Source organism: Chroicocephalus ridibundus, chromosome 8 (genome assembly GCF_963924245.1).
Source record: "Chroicocephalus ridibundus chromosome 8, bChrRid1.1, whole genome shotgun sequence".
NCBI lineage: Eukaryota > Metazoa > Chordata > Aves > Charadriiformes > Laridae > Chroicocephalus > Chroicocephalus ridibundus.
The window spans coordinates 24,063,114-24,084,252 of record NC_086291.1 but is presented as its reverse complement, the minus strand read 5'-3'; the positions used below and the strand labels follow the sequence as shown (position 1 = coordinate 24,084,252).

The following is a 21,139-nucleotide window of genomic DNA, read 5'->3' as shown; positions in this document are numbered from 1 at the left end:
TTGATACTTTCTACTTATTTGTCTTTAAGTTTGCGTATTCCAATCCTTAAAAGTACTGAGCTTCTGAATTTAATTAAAAATATATTTCATCACTAGCAGTCTAGAAATTGCTGTAGTAAATAGCAGTTGCTGTGCATTTCATTAAGGTTTAACTTGTGCGGTCCTGTGTTCCATATGAGATACCTGATTTTCCTTTGAAGCTGAAGGTGTTACGTTAGAGTAGGATGCATAACCACTCCAAACTGGTCAGGATGATGTCGGAGACAGACAAGTCTAGTGTGAAGAGTAAGCAGATACATCAGTAGATGGAACTCATATAATTGTTTAGAGGTACATGTAAAAAACAGTGCCCCTGTTAGCCATTCAGTGAATCATACCTGAGAGAAAACCCATACAAAATCTGAAATAAATCCGTTTCCTCAGATTCAAATTCAGATTCCGATTCATTAAGGGAAATTGGAGGACATCTAGAGTAAGGAAAGTCTGCTTATTTAGCAGCTCTCAACATTAACTAAAGTGTACCTGGATATCTATATCTTTTTTTTGTGTGCGTGCATATGTGTGTAAATGAACAAATTTAAAGTCAAGAATAGCTGCAATGTAGCCTATAAACTCCTTAATGCAACTCTCTTGGAATGGATCTTATTCTTCATGGTGTGTAGGCAAATTCCCATTGAGATGAAACAAAGTGTAGATCTATAGTAGGATAGATACATATTGGTACAATTTCAAGTGTACTGTGCCAAAGTTGCTTTGGGCTAAATTGAAATGGAGATTATTTTTCTACTAATAGTCCAGAAGAACCATCTAGTTGTGATTTTTAAATGGCTAGTAGTGACGAAAAGCGGATGAGCTGCTTGTCAGTTGTCACTTTTTCTTAAGCCTGTAAGGACCATCATTATGCAGAGCAGAAAATGACTTTTAATACCTTCTGCCATGTCTCTTATTTCCTTTATGCATGGAATTTATCACCTCTAATGTATCACTACCGAATTTTATTTTACAGGGGAACATTTTATCAAGGCTATTTATGTTCTAAGTGTGGCGCGGGAGCACACAAAGAGTGTTTAGGAAGATTAGACAATTGTGGCAGAGCTAATTCAGGTGGTAAGTCATTTTTATTGTTAGAATACCATTTTTAATTAGGACATAAAACTTGCTAGATATAATTAAGGTTTAATTTAACTCTAATTTGTGTTTATTGTAACATACATACTTGTGAAACTACCATTTATAAGCACAATTAGAATTGCATTTAGAATTCATAGGGATTTTTATTGCTACTAAATTGAAATGTTTGAAAGCAGGAGAGAACTGTTATAGGTCAAACCCAATTTCTTCGTCAATGTCGTATACAACAAAGAATTGCTCTCATTTTAATCGTAGACTGCTCATATGTAACACATACTGTACGGCATATCATCTATCATCCTTGTGGTTCTCCCTTTATGTCTATATCAATTTCCATATTTTCCTCTCTGCTCCTATAGCTGTTTGTTTGTGTTGCCTCTTTCATCTCTTTGGTTTCCATGGTTTCTGTCCACTCACAATATTCACAAAAAGGTGATTGATGGCTCTCTCCACTTCCCACATCTAAGGACCGTTTTTTTCCTCTTCTTTTAATCGATTGCGGTACTCTGTGAGTTTTCTTCCCTGGGCATTGTCACTTTGCATGTCCCCTATTCTTCTGCTCTTTGGGACCTCAAAGACTGTTTTGACTTCAGCTACCGTTTGGTCTCCCTCTGACGACTCAAATTTGACCTCTTTCGTTTCTGCTTAGTATTGTATCCATAATTCTGACATCCTCCGGATCTCCCACTGCTAATGCCAAATGTTAGCTCTCATCATTTGCCCCTTTCCTTCCCTGTAGCTATTCAATCGGTGGCAGTGATTTCATTACGCTCCAGCCAGTCACATAACCATAGTGCTGTTTTTGACTCTTCCCTCTGTCCAGGTCTTCACTATTCTTTCTTCTTTCTGGAGATTATTTGGTGTTGGTGGGGGGGACACCTGACAAACACACACCTCACCACCCCCAAATCTCCCTCCCGATTAATATGTTTGAATTCCTGTTGTTTGAATGTGTTTGAAAGACAAAAGCCATTGGAACACATGATGATTTCTGGAAAGTATAGTTGTATATGTTGGGGAAGTTTCTAGTTAATTGTCCTTCTCAATTCTCTAAAACCTGCACATTCCTTTCCAGAATTATTTCAGTACAGTTTGTGAAGTTTCTCATGTCTCACATATCTCACATAAGCTACCGCAACCTCCTCCATGGGGTTATTTTCTTTTTGACTTTACTGTTGAAAATCTTTGCAAAATGCTGTTGTAGAGATAGTTGCTCTCCCACTGCTTGAATTACATCATGATTCCATCCACTGCTCTTCACTAAGCTGCTGCTTCAAGATTTTTGTTCTGGCTTTTTCTTCCTTTCAAAATTGTATAAGCTTGTTTCTGAGTTCTACTTGGGTTTTGGCTCACTGTGCTATTTGCCTGCCTTCATTCTTTCATAAAATCATCAGAATCAAAGAATCATAGAATAGTTTGGGTTGGAAGGGACCTTTAAAGGCCATCTAGTCCAATCCCCATGAAATGAGCAGGGACATCTTCAACCAGATCAGGTTGCTCAGAGCCCCGTCCAACCTGACCATGAATGTTGCCAGGGATGGGACATCTACAGCCTCTCTGGGCAGCCTGTGCCAGTGTTTCACCACCCTCATTGTAAAAAAAATTCCTCCTTATATCTAATCTAAATCTTCCCTCTTTTAGTTTAAAGCCATTACCCCTTGTCCTATCGCAACAGGCCCTGCTAAAAATTTTGTCCCCATCTTTCCTGTAGGCCCCCTTTAAGTACTGAAAGACCGCAATAAGGTCTCTTTAAGTATTGAAAGGCCACAAAAAGAGAAGGGAGCCTTCTCTTCTCCAGGCTGAACAACCCCAACTCTCTCAGCCTGTCCTCATAGGAGAAGTGCTCCAGCCCTCTGATCATCTTCATGGCCATCCTCTGGCCTTGCTCCAACAGGTCCACGTCTTTCCTGTGCTGAGGGCTTAGCAGGTGCTGAGTTCTCCTGCAGTCAATAAACTTTGCTTTCTCAGTTGCTTTCCTGCATTGTAGATCTTCCATGCTGTTGTCCAAGTCTGGATTTTTAAAAAATAACCTTTTGTAGATCTGAAAACCATAAAAGCAACCATGGTATTTTTCACTGAAATGCTTTTTGTAACACAGATTTTTTTCATAGAACCTCCTATGGATATTCTAAAGAAAATAAATATTTAAAATTATGTTAAAAATTGAATATTTTAAAGCAATTAAATTTAAATTAATAGAGTGGAAAAACAAACACATACTGTTCTTCACAAGAGAGCTATCTTCTGTGGTATAAACCCCGCCTACTTCTACTTTTTCTTTCCTTTGCACCTTCTGTTTTAATCGCTTTTGTAGTTTTTATTTTAATTGGATAGCTGGCACCCCAGGAGGCAGGAGCTTGTCTTTCTATTCCTCTGTAAAGATCTGTGGACACATATGGTGCAATGTGTATCAGTAAGAATGGCCATAAATTCCTAGATAACACAAGGTCTGATTTCTTGCAGTTTTTCTGTATATATACTTAAGTAATGCTGTGCACTTGCTAGAGGGAACAAAATGAAGAAAAAAAAATAAATCACATTTCTGCTCCTTTGTAAGTGGAATAAATTATCATTTTGCAACTTCAAAGGAGCAGAATGTTATTTTGGATTTCACTTTAGATCATTGCCCTGATTTTTGTAAAATGATGCTGTACTGAGTCTTTCTTTAGTGAAGCTGGAAGCAACTGTATTGTTAAGATACTGTTTTACGTTACATGTTTTGCTTATATCCAGGTGTTCTGCTCTCTGTCCTTTCTTCAAACTTCTTTTTCTCTTTTCAGTCTATTTTTTTTCCTATGCAAAGGCTCCCAGATTTCTGTAGCTCTAGTACAAGCTAGAAGGGTTGTGCCTCTTCCACCTGTTCAAGAGGCAGAATGACGGGAGGTGCTGGGCTGTGGCTTCCTTACACTCTGCTCTGAGAGTAGATTGTAGCAGCAAAAGCAAACTCGAAATTACAGTTCTTGCCGTGCTCTCTCTTGCTCTATGAATGAATAAGTATAGAAAGGGCAAATGGTTTTGCCCACTTTGCTGAAAATGTGTCTGCTCTCCACCTGATGAGGGACTTTAGCCAATGAATAGGAAGGGAAATATTGAGATTTTTCTCTACTGTTTTCCTTTTTTACTCTTTATTTGCCTTTTTAAAGCAAGAAGTGTTGATTGAGCAGTGCTGTCTATTCATAATGTGCACAGAGAAAGGAAAGGTTTAAGGAGGAGCTTTACCAGTTCCTGCTTTCCTATATGGTCCATAAAGGGATGGGACAATTCAGACTGTTTTAAATACTGGTTTGTGCAGCTTAAGTAGGAATGATTTTCCAGAGCTATACTGAGAAATTAAGTCTCCCATAAGTTATCTGCCATGCCTGCTAAGTTATGAAATGTTATTAAAAGAATGCAGACACAAAGATACCATGTAAAAGTCAACATTTCCATTTTGTGGAAACAGTATGCTCTACATGCGCAAAATTCTAACATAGTTTGAATTTTGAAGCTGATTTGTTTTTTTTTTTTTTAATCTTTAGAGAAATTAATTTACAATAAATTTAATTTTTCTAGTAGTAACATTTGCTGCTCCTATGGGAAATTAGCAAAGGTGGCCTGAGAGTGCTGTTAGATAAGAAATTGTGGAGCGTAGCCGGAATGCTTCAATAGTAGCAAAATGCCTGGAACGTTTATTGTGCCACTATATATTTCTTTTGTTTCTAGGGAACTAGTAGAGCCTTTTTCACAGGGTATAATGGACATGAAACACAATCATCTTTTTAGGAAACTGGACATTATTATTCCCCAGTCATGTGGTATTAGTTATGGCCACAGACATGGAATATGTACATATATATCCCATGATATACATGTGGTCTGTTTAATCTGGTGTTCTGTCATTCTGCCAATGGTTGATTTGAGATGCTTCACAGGAAAGTGCAAATCCTCTGTGTGGAAGACAATGCCCAGGAATGAGGCTACTTTCTTAATCCTGTGAAATTTTCTTTTTATCTTTTTGGTGTTCTAAGAGTTTTTATATCTTGTTAATGCTTTTGCATACCTTCCCTATTTTTCTTGATAGAAATATCTAACTGCATTTCAGAAGTTTTGGAGCGAGCAGTGAGTTTTGTAAAGTTCTTGTTTGGCTTTTAGGTTTTATTGTTGTTTTTTGTAGGTTGCATATCTTATCCTGGTTATGTTTGACCTTTTTAATTTAACATGAGACTTTGTGGGTTTTTGTGAGAAAAGTCAATGGAAGCCTTGACTGACTGCTTCTATATGATAAATCATTTTGTAACTTCTCATGACCTCTTATTAATATACTCTCTGAACTGAATAGTCTTAAATTTTTTTTATTATCTCTTCACAAGTGGAACTTTTTCTATGCCTCAATTTCCATTCCCATTCTGTAGAATTCTTCTATTTCTAGAGGTCTATTTTAAAAGAGGTGGTCAGAATTCAAAATGCTGCTATAAGAATATACCATTAGGTTTTTTAAAGGCATTTGAATTTTTTTCAGCGTTTTCTAGTTTTGTACAGTTTAAGATTTTGTTTTCTTTTTAGACTAGTAAGCAGAAGTTTTTGCTAGCCTTTCTGAAATGATGCTTAGAACCTCCCTGAGTGGATGAAATCTTTTTGTATTTCATTCCAAGTCACAGTTTGTGAAAATTCAAAACATCCAAAAAGACATCCAAAGAAACCTTTAGAATGACAAATTTAATAAGTGTCAGATTTAGATGATGCACTTCTGAGAAACATTCACAAAATCTGAAGATAAATTGCTGTGTTGTCACGCTACGCCTTATACACAAACATATGCCAGCTCTTCAGATGTTTTGCTTCAGAGAAGGCCAGTTCAACAGATTGTAGCAGTCACAGCAATGAACGATGCAGAGTTAATCAGCTGAATTAATAAATAAAACAAAAGGTCTGCATTTAGGCCTTGGTTTTTTGTGTTATTGTTCCTGCCCTTGTTGCCGTAAGTCAGCAGTGCTGGTCGAATCACACAGAATTGTAGGGGTTGGAAGGGTTTTACCTTCAGAGATCACCTAGTCCAACCCCCCAGTCTTCTGTGCTCATTTCTGTCATTATTGGTTTAATGTTTTTCCCCTGAAGTGCTGCCCTATACAAGCTCAACTAGTCCTCTGCATTTTCATATATTTTACCTTTATGTCCCATCGCTTAATTTTGTCTGTGACTTGAAATCCTTCGTGCCCCCTCTTTTTTGCTAACGTTCGGATGAACTTCAAGTCTGATTGTGCAGTCTTAAAGACAAAGCCTTATGAAATCCTTAAACACAAGGATTACAAAATGGATGCGCATATTTCCCTGACGGGGCCATATAAGGATGTATGTGGTGTTCTTTCCTCTGGTGGCTGATGTGGAGGTCTCCCCTTCCGTTTCTACTCCTCTGGCTTCTCAGCTGTGCTCCTATGCCTTATTTCAAGGCAGGGACAATTTTACTTATCTGGTGATGCTCTCCCACTAGTCGGAAGAGTTTCTATTTGGGAATGGTTAAGACTGGGACCTTTGGTAAGCAAGCGTGAGTAAGACACACCTTTAGCAGACAAAGGGAGAAACTGTCTCCCTCCTTATGCCCACTTGCATTGTGCAGGTTGTTCTGTGGCCCTTGCAATTTCTGCAGAGGCCTTCAGGACTGATAAAACAGTATCACTCTGCCCAGAACATACTCCAGAACTCCAGTCTGTTTCCTAGTCTAAACCAGCAGAATTAACAATCCATTTCTATTGCCAGACTGGAATTTTTCCAAGTCTGTCCAATTATATTGAATTACACATTCTCAGGCAAATGGTTGCTGGTTCAACAGACTATTGAATATTTCAATTAGATGAACCTCCAATAATGGTTCTAGAATCTGAAAATGTTTTGAATATTTTAAATACGGTGCCAAACCCACAAAATTTTCTTCTTTATATCACTGTTCCCAGGGAATGTTGGGAGCATCTCTCGTCAGGGCCTAAATATATTAGAAAAACATTAAGTGGGCATTTTTATAGTAATTTTTAGTTAGCTTATGCATGATTCCTTTCTCCCTCAGATAATTCCATTTGAAAAAGTACTACATTTCCCTAGTTGGAAAAGAAGTTTCTTCAACTGTGTGATGAACTTGAAAGAAAATGTAACCATATGAATGGGTTAAGTTTAGAGTTGCTTTCATATGGTAATGTGTATACTCAATAATATAGTCCATGCTGTTAATGTAATAATTGCTTGCTACAGCTCATTAGACATTATTCATAAAAAGCATGTGTTTTTGACATCTGAAAAGAAAACAGCAGCTTTCACTGTTTACCTTTTTGCTGACTTGATCAATAGTTGCAAAATTGCCAGCTCTCCTCCAAACCTACCATGCCAACAGAATTGACAAGTAAATGTTCAAATCCCAGAATTTCCATTGGACTTACACCACCTTTTGTTTAACTGCAACAAAGGTTGAGCTGTATTGTTTAACTAACCATCCTTGCTCAATCTGAACAGAAGTCACTTAAGGGGCTTGATTGATATTTTGTGCAGAGTCCTACACTGTGGTACGACTAGGTCATGACGTGCTTTTCTTCCGATTATGCAGTGACTAGCTAAATGACCGGAAAGGAGCAGGTAGTCCCACAGCTCCTTCAAAGTAGCTTACTGTATACTTCCTGCATTTTAAATATTTTAAATTTTCTTTTAAAATAGGAAGGTGAGTAGTTTACTATATAACCTTTTTATTTACTCTCTATTTAGTTAGCATGTAAATCCAGCCACACTGTTGCATCCCTGGGGAGCAGCTTATTCCCATTTTCCGATCTGTGCTCCCTCATTTATTCAGGCCAGCTGCTGCTCCTGTTGCTTTTGTAGTAAAATATAATTATCAAAATGTGACCCAATGGTATCATGGCCTTAGGAAATAAACAAAAAAACCTGAAAATTTTGCTGAACTATGCCAGTAAAAGTAGCCTGCTGTCAGAACTGAGAACTTAGTCACTTGATAATTTCATTGGCATGTTGCTGATGAGTAGGAGCTTGAATTTAAATTGTCATGTGTAAAATATCTGCTGGTGGATATCCTCAGACATTCTTTTTTTCTAAAAGTAGAAATAAATAGAAATGAGGGTTTTTTGCTCTTGTGTAACATTTAGAAAAAAGATCTCATGAGGAAGCAATTCACATAATTCAATACAGAATATTCTGAAATACAGGAATATTTAAACTGTAATGAAATAATAAGACAAGCATAAGTCTTATTTTTTGAATAGGCTTTTATGTAGAAATACAGGTACTGGATATTTTTCTATTCCTGAAGCATTAATAGTGAAGTCACAAATGGCACTTTAGTCCATCAGTGTTGGCAAAGTTTTGGGCCTTCTTTTTAATCTAATCCCCCCACCTCCCTTTTAATTAAATTTATTTTATGCGAATTATCAGGAGCATTTATTACCTTCCTGCGTAGTGATTACTTGAATCCAATTATTGAGAGTTAATCAGCGAGTTTCTTTTAATTATTTATTTTGAAAAGTGTTGTGATACTGCAATCACCAAATGGAGCTCATTCATCTAGTTGGGTTTGGGATATTTCTTAGAGGTAAAAATAATGTTCAACAGCAACCATTAAAAATAAGATTCATTAATTCCCATTGGAGGATAGAATGACATTTCCATTTAATTCTTTTGATAAGAGATCTTCAGAACTTAAAAGGCCATCTAAAAAAAAAAAAAATCAAACCCAAACCCTAAGTCTGAATTTGAAGTTTTGTCCCTCCCTGCCAGTACTTCCCTAAATGACTTCCCTTCATTTGAAGTCATCTATAATGTTGAGATGAAACACTCTAAAAAAGTGATTTTATTCAGATTTTGGCAAAAATTCTGAAAGGTGTATCAAATTGTGAAAGTAAATACCAAAATTATATTGAATTTCAGCAGCACTTGGGCAACTAATTTCCTTGGGCTCCTTAGAAAACCTCAGTAGTCTACCTGCATCTCCCTCTTTGGGCGGGCTTATTTTTCTTCTCTTTGCTCACTATACAAATGCAAATTAATACATTTGGAAAGGTTATAATCATAAAAGTGTTTTCTGTGGATGACAAGACGATGCGTCTTTGGCACACGGTATGAGAGAGGGAATGGTGACCGAGAGCGTACGTGAGAAGAGAGCTCTGCCAGTGGTAAACAGGCTGTGCCTCCCCGGCCCAGCCCCGAGCCCTCAGCTGGCGTGCTTGGTCTCGGCATGCCTTATCGGCTTTGCATAAAATGCGAGAAAGCCAAAGATTATTTTTTTTCCCACACTTTACTATTTAATATAATTTTTTTTTAGCAGAGCGCAATCTACTTGCAGTTAAAGCTTTTTAGTCCATTTACTGTGGATATGGCTTACTGTTTACAAGATACTACAGTAAAAGTTTTCAAAGGTGATGAGGTACAGACAGGGCATGTGCAGTTTGTGCAGTCCTAGAGCATGCACGCAGGTAAATACAGCTGCATGAGCTTTGATAAGGCAGTGAACCAAAATCTAGAGTACACCCAAATACCTGTTACCAGATGAGACATTCAAAGAAAAATGTAAAAAAATACCCCTTTTTGTGTCTTCTGTGATTTGTGGGGGTGTGTGCATGCAAAAGTGTTATTGTCCTAATGCAGTCCTTCTGATCACCCACAGGACTTTATTTTTTTTTCCTTATTTTTAAGTAATACAAGAAAACTCATAGCAAAAGAGGTGAATAAAACACCGATGGCTTCAAAGTCGGTGGTATACTAATGCAATGCTGAATTGAACTCTAAAGGCACGAAATATAGAATATTTTGAAGCTAAAGGTATACATCTTATCTTGGCATGCTACGAAAAGACAGAGACGAGAAAAGGTGTAGACTTGACTTGCAATGAGGAACCGTCGCTTTTGAATTCCCAACGAGTCAATATTTGTAAGGCATTTTTGAAAAGTTCTAAAAAGCCTATAAATTTCAGAGGACCAGATATCCCTGCCCCTGCTGGGAAGTGCGGCACAGGTGGCAGGAGGGAGCCGTTCCCGTGGGCGGGAGCAGAGCGCAGCAGGGTTTGCACAACAGGACCTGGCGCAGCCCCGGGCTGCCGGGGCGGCCGCGGGTATCAGGTAGCGAAAGAAGGCAGCAGGGGGTTCTGTAATGCAGCGCAGCACAGGCTGAGATTGATTTGTAAAAAGCGTGCAATTTACGGTCGCCAATAATGCCAATTTTTACTTATGTTTCAGAACACGGGAACCTGAAACATGAGGTAAGGATTCGTTTTCCTTTGCATGTGATGTTTGTTTTGTCGGTGACATAAGAACTCCTTATTTACTTTGTGCGTGTGCTGTTGGAGCAGGTATGTTTTTCTGCTGCGTTTAACAACAGATTTCTTTAGACTAGTGGAAAAAAGAAGTTGTCTAAGAAACCAGGTATTCATAATTAAATATAAGTGTATTCTGTTCAACGTGTGAGTCAATTTTCAGTTGATATGGCTTAATGCTGAGAACACTGGAAGGGGTGGAGATGTGTTTTTAAGTTGCAGGTAAAAACATACATTGCCTCACAACTGATGTGTAAATGCTAACTGTTCCTAGCAGTAGAGTTAAAAGTAATCTCTTTTTTTTTATTATTTTTATTTTTTTTTTATTTAATTGCTAGTGAGCCCTGCTGGACTAACATGCTAGTGTACCAATCTCTGCCATGCCAGACTGCGGGGCGATGAAAGATCGCCAGGGCAGTGTTTGCTGCTTCATGTAAAAAGACTTTAGTTGCAGAGTTATCCAATGGCTATGGAATTTATGTACTCTGGAGAGAGTGGTAAAATGGGCCCTGTGCAGAGGAGCTACCCTGGTGCACATAGCGTACCTTGCTGCAGCCCAAGGTGGCTGCAAGCTGCCTGGGGTTATTTTGTTGCTAGCTCCTGGTGCCTTTCACCTGAAGGGCAGAAGGGCTTTCTCTGCCAGCTCTGATAAAGGAGGGGCGGCACTTTAAATGTACAGTGTAACTGTTTCCAGTATCTATTTTAGATCAGAAGTTTATGGTAATTTAACTGCTTAAATGACACGCTGGTTATGAACAACATAGGAGCGTGTAAATTACTTTTATCCATAAGCACATCTGTGTTTGATGCAGTCCCTAAAACGGGTGATGGAATCAGAAGGCTGTCATTGCTGGTTATGGCTGGTGCAGGGGGTAGTCAGGTGCAGGGCTGACCACGTCTGTGCTTGCTGACATTTGAGCTCTTTCAGTGTCACTGTGACCCAGCCAGCAGCGGTGGCCGGGTGCAGGGAGCCCTGGCACCCTCTGGCCAGCTCCTAAGGGGCTGTGGGCCGCAGCGGGCACCGGCTTCCTAGGGGCCTGGCCGGGGAAGGGTGAGGTGGCCCGGGAGGAGCTCTGGGTGAGGAGAGAGGGGGCTGCACTGCCAAAGTCCATGCCTGTGCCTGAAACGCTCCTGCCTGCTCTCCTCGCTGCTCCCTCAACCGTGCCTCCTGCCGTGTGCTGCCTGGCGTTTCATGTCTCTGCCTAGAAATACCCGCTAAGTAAGGGCACTCTAAAACATGGAAACTACAGCATGGGCAGTTTGCTTGGCACTCTCAGGCTGACAGGCAGCACGGGGCAGCCAGCAACAGGTCACTCACTGTGCCTTGTGGCTCAGCTTCTCACCCCCTAGCTTGATTCATAAATCTTTTTTGTGGGGAAAAAATGGCTTCCTCACTGGAGCTATTGATTTGCTATTGACTACTGAGTTGATCAAAAATGTGAAGATTGCTTTCATTTTTACCAAGACTCTTGTTTAAGTGCCTGCCTTATTTCTCTCTGAGCAGAAGAAAACTTGAGCATAGCTGAGGATCTGTCACTGTGGAAAACATGGATTTAGATTTCATACCAGTAATGTAATAAAATCTACTGGTACTGCAATATATATTTAGTGGTATTGAGCATGTTTTCATACAGCTCAAGAGTTGTTTCCTTAAAATTGTTTCCCATCCTGTCCTTTGGTGTATATGACTTAAAGTTGTCACATAATTTTTAGGTTTTTTTTTTTTCATTTCAGTTAAACATTTCTGTATTTTCCTTCATGCTTGCTTTTCCCACTCCTGCCCCTTTCCCTCTTTTGTGCAACTCTGTGGTTACTCACCACTCTGCATCAATCCTTATCAGCAATACAGCCTCCATTTAAAAAAACAACTACGATATAATTGAGCCTTTTGTTCTTATTCAGTAATATTACCTCCATTGTAGCAGCAGTTTTAAATTTTTCTTCTTTACACTGCAGATGAAACAAAACTTGCATCCTTTCTGTAATTAGAATTGTGGGGTACAGAGAGAGTATGTTCGAAGACTCAAGGGTTTGGAGGCTGTTTTTAAACCAAGCATTCCATTTTGCCAGCTTGCTAGAGGGTTTAGTAATTTGGTTGTGCCTCAGGGTACTGCTTTCTGGCTTGCCTCGGTGTGTGTCCTGCATCAGCTTTTATCAACTGCAAGTAAATCGGAGCAACCTAATTGTTCCCTTTGTTATGCAACATGCGTTTCTCTGCTTGGTTTGATTAAAAAAATAAATAAATGCATGAGCCTTCATGCAAGCTACCAGTTAAAACAAGTTTGCAAAAGCAGATCAGTAGTTCACAGATATGCCTTATTTCACATTGTAATTTTCAGGGATCCGTATTAAGTGTCTTGGAGTATAAAATACATTAAAAAATTAAAAAAAAAAAAAAGTCTGTCGTGTTGGAGGTCAGAGAATTTCTGATTTCACGCAGCTCTGGTTCATCCACATTTAAAAGAAAGGGGGGTGAGTTACTCAATATATTTAAGTACTTGCCCATAAAATAAGGAAATTAAGAATTGCATAGGAAATTCTATCTACCTTAAGTGCAAAGTAGGAATAGTGAAAGTGTCTATGTTATTAAAGCAATGCAAGCAGCTTGATACTTTTGTGTTTGTAGACATTATCTGGGGCAGATAATGCCAAAAATGTGTATTTTTCCACTATCCTATTCATATATAATTGGAAAATAAATTTGCTCTTGGTATCAAAACATGCTGATGTGTGAATAAACCTTCTGTGGACTAGGAATCTTTTGAGCCTAGTGTCAGAAAACATGGGATGTATGAAAAAACTGTCTACTTTGGGAGAAATAACTTAAGAAAACCAGCTTTGCATAGTAGCTTGTGGGAATGAAAGGAGTGCAATGTGCCTACATGAAAACATGTTTACTCATATCCTTGATTTGTGTTTTTGCTATGCAGAAACGAACGAATGGAATTAGAAGAAACTCTAGACACGTGGACCCAGGTTTGCCATGACTTTTTAATAGTTAAACATTAAATAAAAAGAGTGAGAAAGCTGTAACTCGCTTTATCAAGTTGCATTATGAATACCACTATGATGCGTGCAATGTTGCGAACTTTCTTTATGGCTAAAGTCCCGAAGGTCTAAAGTGATTGCTCTGTTTGTGATTCTGAAGATAAGGTCAGATGATTGAACTCTGTTCTTTTTTTTCCTTGTTTTTTTTTTTTTTTTTTTTTTTTTTTTTTTTTTTTAAGCAGTGCTTTGGTTCTACCTGAACAACAAAATGCCTCTGGGCTTTTGGTTAACATGACCCACCCTACTGTACTCTGTAGTTTTAAAAGAAATAACTGAGTGACGAAAAGCAGACAGTTGCTTATAAAGCTCAGGTTCTGATCTGCAAAGTTGTGGGTATTCTCAACTCCGAACTGTAGTGGTGCTCAGTGCTTAGCTGTATTGAATATGAGTTGCTCTTCTAAAAGTCATAAACCGATTGCAGTTTTAGGTAGAATTTCAAAGTGATTCTATTCTTCCTGTTAGTTTATAGTAGATACTTTTTTGGAATCATGGCAGCAGCAGCCCTTAAGAAAATTAAATCCTTGCTTATAGACTATATACTCAAGTGGGTGAACATTTCCTCTGGAGACCCATTATGTGTCTGTAGAAAACTCTCAGTGGTTTTCAGTGTAACTGTGTGATATTTTTAGCGCCATTTTTTACAGTAATTACATTTTTGTCCTTTATGTTTCTTGTATAGTTTAATTACTGGAGATTTGTTATGCAGATATTATTTGGAATAAAACTAAGCCGTGGATTATTAAATATTTCTAGATGTGGACACCTGAGAATAGTTGGAGTCAAACATTAAACACGATGGCAACTCCGTACACCACATTACAGCCTGGCAGAGCTAAGCGCTTTTCAAAAAGTAGGAATGCTGGTTGTGCCACTAGAATTGCAGCTGCCTTGGCTCTGAAAGTCTAAATGTTGTAACTAGCTGAATACAGACCACACCTTTCTTACTCACGTACCTTTGACATGTTTTGGAACACGTATCGTCACTTCGTTCCCTCTAGCAAAAAAAAATTGCTTCATGATACTCCTAAATTGTTCTGTGTGTTGTTGACTGAAGTCATTAAAGCAAAAAGTATAAAATGAACACCCTGTAACTCTGAAAATTAATACAGTTGGAGAGTGAAACATGAAGAATTTTAATTAAATATGGCAGAAGAGGATGAGAATACTTCTTCCAAGCGGGACTGTTTGAGTTCTTTCTGTTCAGTATTATGTAGGTATATGTTGCAGTGAAGTGTTCTTGCAGAATAGTTCTTATAAGTCCAGATCTTTAAGCATAGCTATCTCATGTGGACTCCTAAAAGGTGAACTAATTTAGCTTTGAGATCCCTTTGAGTGTATCAGTGGTTTTACTTGCTGTTGAAGTCCGATAGAAGTATTTACATGATCTTTATATACAAGGATACTTTAAAATTAGTTTTTATTGAGACTAAGTACCATTCAAATCACTGGAGTCATTGAATTTAATACATGTTTAAAAGCTGTTTGAAACCAATGCCTAAAATATAGTTCTGCATGCTTCTCCCCCCTTCCCCCCAGAGTTTACCTACACAGAAGTTCTTGGGTAGTTGAGTTAGAGTTGTTGGGTAGTCTTATTGAGTAAAGTTCTTGGTCTCCATTATATTTTTGAAAGGCAGTAGAAATGCAGAACATCTGCATTATGTTTAGGTCCCTTTATTAGAGATATTGTTGCAGAAGACTATCTTACAGAATTGCGTCTGACATCATAAATTTTTTAAATAAATAATAATAAAAAAGATATTGCATACTAAGAGGCTCTGTATGTAAACAGGCTCCATAGGTATACTTTGTCAGTTTTCAAATGAAGTGAGCTTTTCTATTTGCATTTTGTCAACGTACGCATTCAGAGTCCTGCTGTAATGTGGTGGAGATAACTTTTAAGACATTAATGTCTTTGGTAAACTCTTGGCATCTCTTTTGCATATTCTAAGTAGTATTTCTCATCAGATTGTGCATTGCCTTGAGAGACAGAAGATGCTATCCACATAGCAGCACTTTTAAGAGATCAGTTATTTCAGGCATTGATCCTAAGAGCTTTTCAAGAAGGCTGGCATATAAGTCTCTGGAAATCCTAGAAACATGGTGCTCTTTTTCCTGAGAGAGGTAGTCAAAGTCAGAGATAACATATAAATCTTAATGTGCTGTCTCTCTTTTTTTTAAATAAAAAAAAGTTTGCTGCCCAGACTGGTTTGTCTTTATGAGGTTTAATATGCTGCCGCTACCTGTGTTGCACGTTACGGTGCTGAAGCACGGGTTTAGGAAAGCAGGCATTTGTTGTGAATCAATAACAGTACTCAAAGTTTCTAATTATTGATGGAGTTCGATATCAGCAGTAAATACAGTTATTTTGGGCTGCAAGTATTTTAGCGCAAACTTTTCAACGTCGTGTTCTGTCTTGTCTCTTTCTGTTTTCTCTTTGGCTATCATAGTAAAGAATAATGAATGCAGGAGGCATAGCATAGTCAAGTTGATACATTGTGCTTCTCTTTTTATGCTTGTTAGAGCAAAATTCAACTTTTACTGACACAGCTTAGCCCTGAATGAAAAAAATCATTTAAGTTTGATGAGAAGTACTGTGAGTAAAGAGAGAGAGAGAGAGGTGGTCATCTTCCAATAAAGTGTTTTTGCCTGCCCCGTGGGCTGGTGACACTGTGGGGGTGGGACACAGAAGAAAAAAAAAAAAAGGTTATTTTTTGAGACCAGCCCTGAGGTGGACTTGGGGTGTTCGTTGATGAGAAGCTCAGCATGAGCCGGCAATGTGTGCTCGCAGCCCAGAAAGCCAACCATATCCCAGGCCGCATCAAAAGACGCATGGCCAGCAGGTCGAGGGAGGTGATTCTGCCCCTCTGTTCCACTCTGGTTGGACCCCACCTTGAGTACTGCATACAGCTCTGGGGCCTCCAAAGTAAGAAGGACATGGACCTGTTGGAACGGGTCCAGCAGAGGGCCACAAAGATGATCCGAGGGCTGGGGCCATCTATACTATGAGGACAGGCTGAGAGAGTTGGGGTTGTTCAGCCTGGAGAAGAGAAGGCTCTGGGGAGACCTTATAGCAGCCTCCCAGTACCTAAAGGGGGCCTACAGGAAAGATGGGGAGGGACTCTTTATCAGGGAGTGTAATGATAGGACGAGGGGTAACAGTTTTAAACTGAAAGAGGGTAGATTTAGATTGGATATCAGAAAGAAATTTACTGTGCGGGTTGTGAGGCACTGGAACAGGTTGCCCAGAGAAGCTGTGGATGCCCCATCCCTGGAAGTGTTCAAGGCCAGGCTGGATGAGGCTTTGAGCAGCCTGGTCTAGTGGGAGGTGTCCCTGCCCATGGCAGGGGGGTTGGAACTAGATGATCTTTGAGGTCCCTCCCAACCCGAACCATTCTATGGTTCTAGGAGGATGGCCTAAACAAAACAGTGTGAGGTATAAAAAAACCAAAACACTAGACTAAAATATCTCTTGCCTGCTGGTGGTAAAGCTCATTGATGGAGGAACCTATCTAGCTGAAGTACCCTAAAAGCAATAAGTTGTTCATGGCTGTTTTTCTTGTTTTTCTTTGAAATGTGGTGAAAAGTTTTTACAGCGACAGTTTTCTCCTTGCTCTTTGCTTTGTGCTAAAGAAGAAGGAAAGAGAAGTAAAAGTGATTAATGGATGATGAGACGGAGAAATTCCTGGGAAATAGTCATGAGAAAAGAAATGTGTGCATAACCTGTACAAGTGAAGAACAAATTGGAAAACAAAATAAAATATGACTTTGCCTTTTCTTTATGATGTGCACTGGGACTTCAGCTTGTGGGCTAGTTGCAGATAGTCTCCTGAATTGGTCCATCTACTAAGTTTTAGGGGAGACAGGTTTTAGATAACCTTTCTTTGGATTAATCAGCAGATAATAAAAGCTATGGAGAGAATGAACGTGTAAAAGCACCTGCGCCTAAAGAGCCGGGAAAAACTTGGTCAGTTTGCATTTTATTGTAAAACAACATGATTCTGCTTAAATGTATTTGAGAAGTGATTAGATTGGTGTCAGTTTTTGCCCAGAAGTTGTAATTATATAACATTTTTTCCTTGTGTAAGGAATGTCATGCAAACTTTTGTGCATGTGTTTAATTTTAAGCATGTGATATACACTACAGACTTAAATGACAAATGGACCATTCATATGTATATTTGTAAGCATAAATTAAGGCTTTGTCTGTTTTCTTGAGAATATATAAGATATATATATCAGATATAATCTGATTGATTTTTTTAAATAGAAATAATTTTGTATGTATTTTAATAAGAATAAAAATTATTTTCCTTCTCTTTCACACCTATTGGAATAATACAGTATATGTTTGCTAAATTTTTTTTTTTAACGTCATAAAGAGTCTAAATGTGGTAGATTCACAGCCTGATGTTTTTAAAACTAGTTTTACCCTAAATACTTCTGCTAATATAAACATTGGAACTTTAATCTCTAAAAGTGTGAAAGTATATTTCATATCAAAAGGATAAACTTGGTAAAAATAGAACACGAGAAACCCTATATTCAAGATTCATTGCAGATTAAACTCAAAATCTGATCTGTCAAAGAATGTCACTGAGCATATTCTGACTTCTTAAATAGCTGATTTCTTTATAAACATGGATTAAATCTTAGAAAACCTTAGTTCTAAACTGAGACACAGAACCAACAGTTCTTTCCCTTCAAAGAAAGTAAAACATTGACTGGTGTTTTTTTGAGGGACACACAATATTAACAGGTAATGTATGCAATGCAGTAGCTTGGGCAAAGCTATTTTTCAGCCTGGGAGTTCAAAGTTCAAGCAGTAATTTTAAAAAGAGATACTTGTATTTCTGGCTGGTGCCCGGTCCATACTTGCTTTGTGAAGCAATCCTGTAATATAGGATTATAAACAGATTATAAAGAAAAGGGTCTGAAGAGGATAACTGGGTTTATGGCCTGAAGTATACATGTTTAAAAAAAAAAAAGTGCAGAGAGAAGTACAGTATTTGAGATATATTTATTTAATTAGACATTGTGGGAAATGAGCTACTGTGTGCTTTATATTTTGTTAAAATTGGATTGTGGAGTCTTAACTAGGTTGTGTCATTGTTATATGGGTTTGATTACTAAGCAGTGAAACAATATTCAGATATTTGTGTATAGTGGTAATGATTGCGTCTCATATTCACAGTAAAAGTTAGGGGATAGCATAATATTAGCAGTTAAGAGTGAGGTATATTAGACTGTGAGATATTTAAAAAAAATTCTGACACAGTGTACTCTATGATATGCAATTCTAACTCCGATTTCCATTTCAGTGCCACTCCAACCATATGCCCAGCCAAAAGCAAAATCTGGCTCAAATTCAAATACTGGGATATCCTAACCTGCAGATAATTCTTTGCCAAACATGTAGTTGTTATACATAACACTACTCTGTTTGAGTGAGAATTTGAAGCATGTCTATCATTCTTTTTGTCTTACGAGCTATCCGAGCAAGTCCTTGGTAGTCCCGATTGACAGTTTTCTTTCTCATTCAGCCCAGTATAGAAAATACCTATTTTCCTGGATAAAAAAAGATAACCTTCTACAACATGAAGCCCAGTGCTGAAAAACTGGTATTCAGAAATTCATTTCTCTATTTCAGCAATGGGCGCAGCTACCTGTGATTCTGGCTGAATTTCTGGTGGTCCAGTACTAACTGGCTGTCGATATCATTGTTGAAAATAAGAATTTATCTTGGGTTTAAGCCACAGAAGAAGGTCTACCAAAAATTAAAAGACAGTAAGCAAGCCCCCAGTCTTTAGTTTTCTCATGGGAAGTCAGGAGCTGACTGACGTCCCTAATAGTATCTCCTCACTATGACTGTCTTCATCAAGACGGATTAGACCAAAGTAGCATTTTTTTCCGTTAGTAAAGGAGTTTCTGTGTATAGGATCAAGAAATACATTGATAGGTGTTTTTCTGAGACATTCAGTAATGTTACTTAATTATTTTTCCTGTCAATAAAATGTAGGAGTGAATAGCGATCCCTTTTTAATAGTTCCTGTCTTTCCTTTCAGACTGAGTAGAGCATACCATTACAGGCCATTTCTGTTTCTGCGTCTTCCCTTGGGACCTTGCTCAGAGTCCCACAGGATTATTTCTTTCTTGGTTAAATATCTGTGAAAAGCTGATGGAGAAGTTGATGTGACAGCATGGACTGAAGTATTAGAGTATCCATCAGACATTCTTTTCAGCTTTAGATACTGTTTACATTGAGCATAACCATGGTTTTTAATGGCTGGTCAAAATGAAAGTATACATGAAGGAGCAGCGGGCTCTAAATTAAATTGGGGAAAGCCTGAAGGAACACTGGAGGAAAGAGAAATGTTTCACAGGACTAGCAAAGAGTTCGTTGTTTGACAAGCATGAGGTCTTTCCCACTGCTTACTGGTATGGGATAATCTAATAAGGTTCATAGTAGTAAAACATCCCTTGCATCCTGGAACTGAGTAGGAGCCTAGAGACTTGGAGATGTGCTGCATGCAGGCTAAGCAGAATGACTTGCTTGTTTATGTCCTTTTGATTTAGTTTTTGCAGTTTCCTATCAGAGATTAAAAAAGCAACCCATGGCTTAAAAAAATGCAGCCTATATGTCTTAAAAAAAAAAAAGAAAAAAGAGAGAAATTATTATTTTAGAGACTTGAAGGAACTCAAACGTCTACTTCTCTTGGAAGTAAAGTGTGTCTAATAATTAACAGTCATAACAAAGTATATATAGTTTTGTGTGTTTTCCCTAGAGATAGTTTTGTAGTGTTTGTGGAGCGTTATATTTTCTAAGTAGCTAAAGACTTCTCTACATGGTGATGTATTAAGCTACAGAACCAAAAATGAGCTTTGATTATACATGTAACATATATGCTTAAATTTTGGGGGGTTTTATTGGGTTATGGATGCTTTTTCTTTCCCCACACAGCATCTAAATGCTTTGATCAAGTTGCATATGAAGTATGCAGCACATGTCTCTAGGAATCTGTGTGAACCAGGTGAATCGTGGGGAAGAACTGGTTTAACCAGACAGCTAGGGGCACGCTTGCTCAGAAGGAAGCAGGACAGAGGCAGTACTGCTTACTGATGTGCCATATAATAATTCTGAATGTTCTGGAGTCCTTCAAGGACTCAGATTGCAGCTGTAAACTGACCAGCTCTTAGTATTGATAGATGTGTTTTGACATGTTTTACATCATGTGTCTGGGGCGGTGTTGGGGTTTGAGACCAGAGTCAGAGAATTTCTTTGTGATCACCACGTTCTTAGGAGCAGTTAGTGAAACAGCTTCGTCCAAGTGGACCTCAGCAACAGTGAATTCAGATACACTGAATTGTGTGATAATATGTGAGATCAAATTGATTTGATCTCACATATTTATTAAAAATACATATTACATTCAAGATCTTTGCTGTTTTTCACTGTAGCGCTAATGCTGTGTGCTGAGCTATTGTTGCTTTCCAAAATAACGAATTCATCTTTGTTGTGATACAAGAAAGAACATGTCTAATGTTTTGCACCAAGAAATTTTCCACTAATGCATTTCTGGAAGGCAAAGCAGAGTTTTGTCTTCCAATGAAGCATTTCAAATGCAGTTTAATGATTTTTATTTGGGTTGTTATATTTTAAATTAAAATTATTTTTACATTCCTGTT

At 38.2% G+C, this 21,139-nt stretch overlaps 1 protein-coding gene across 1 annotated transcript in view; it reads left to right on the top strand.

Annotated features, from left to right (window-relative positions):
- The window catches only part of VAV3 (vav guanine nucleotide exchange factor 3), a 171,638-nt gene that overhangs the window by 102,935 nt on the left and 47,564 nt on the right, over positions 1-21,139 (top strand). Inside the window, exons 17-19 of the mRNA XM_063344034.1 lie at positions 1,007-1,107; positions 10,332-10,354; positions 13,339-13,384. Coding sequence (XP_063200104.1) covers positions 1,007-1,107; positions 10,332-10,354; positions 13,339-13,384 — 170 coding nt within the window. The remainder of the gene's footprint in view (positions 1-1,006; positions 1,108-10,331; positions 10,355-13,338; positions 13,385-21,139) is intronic.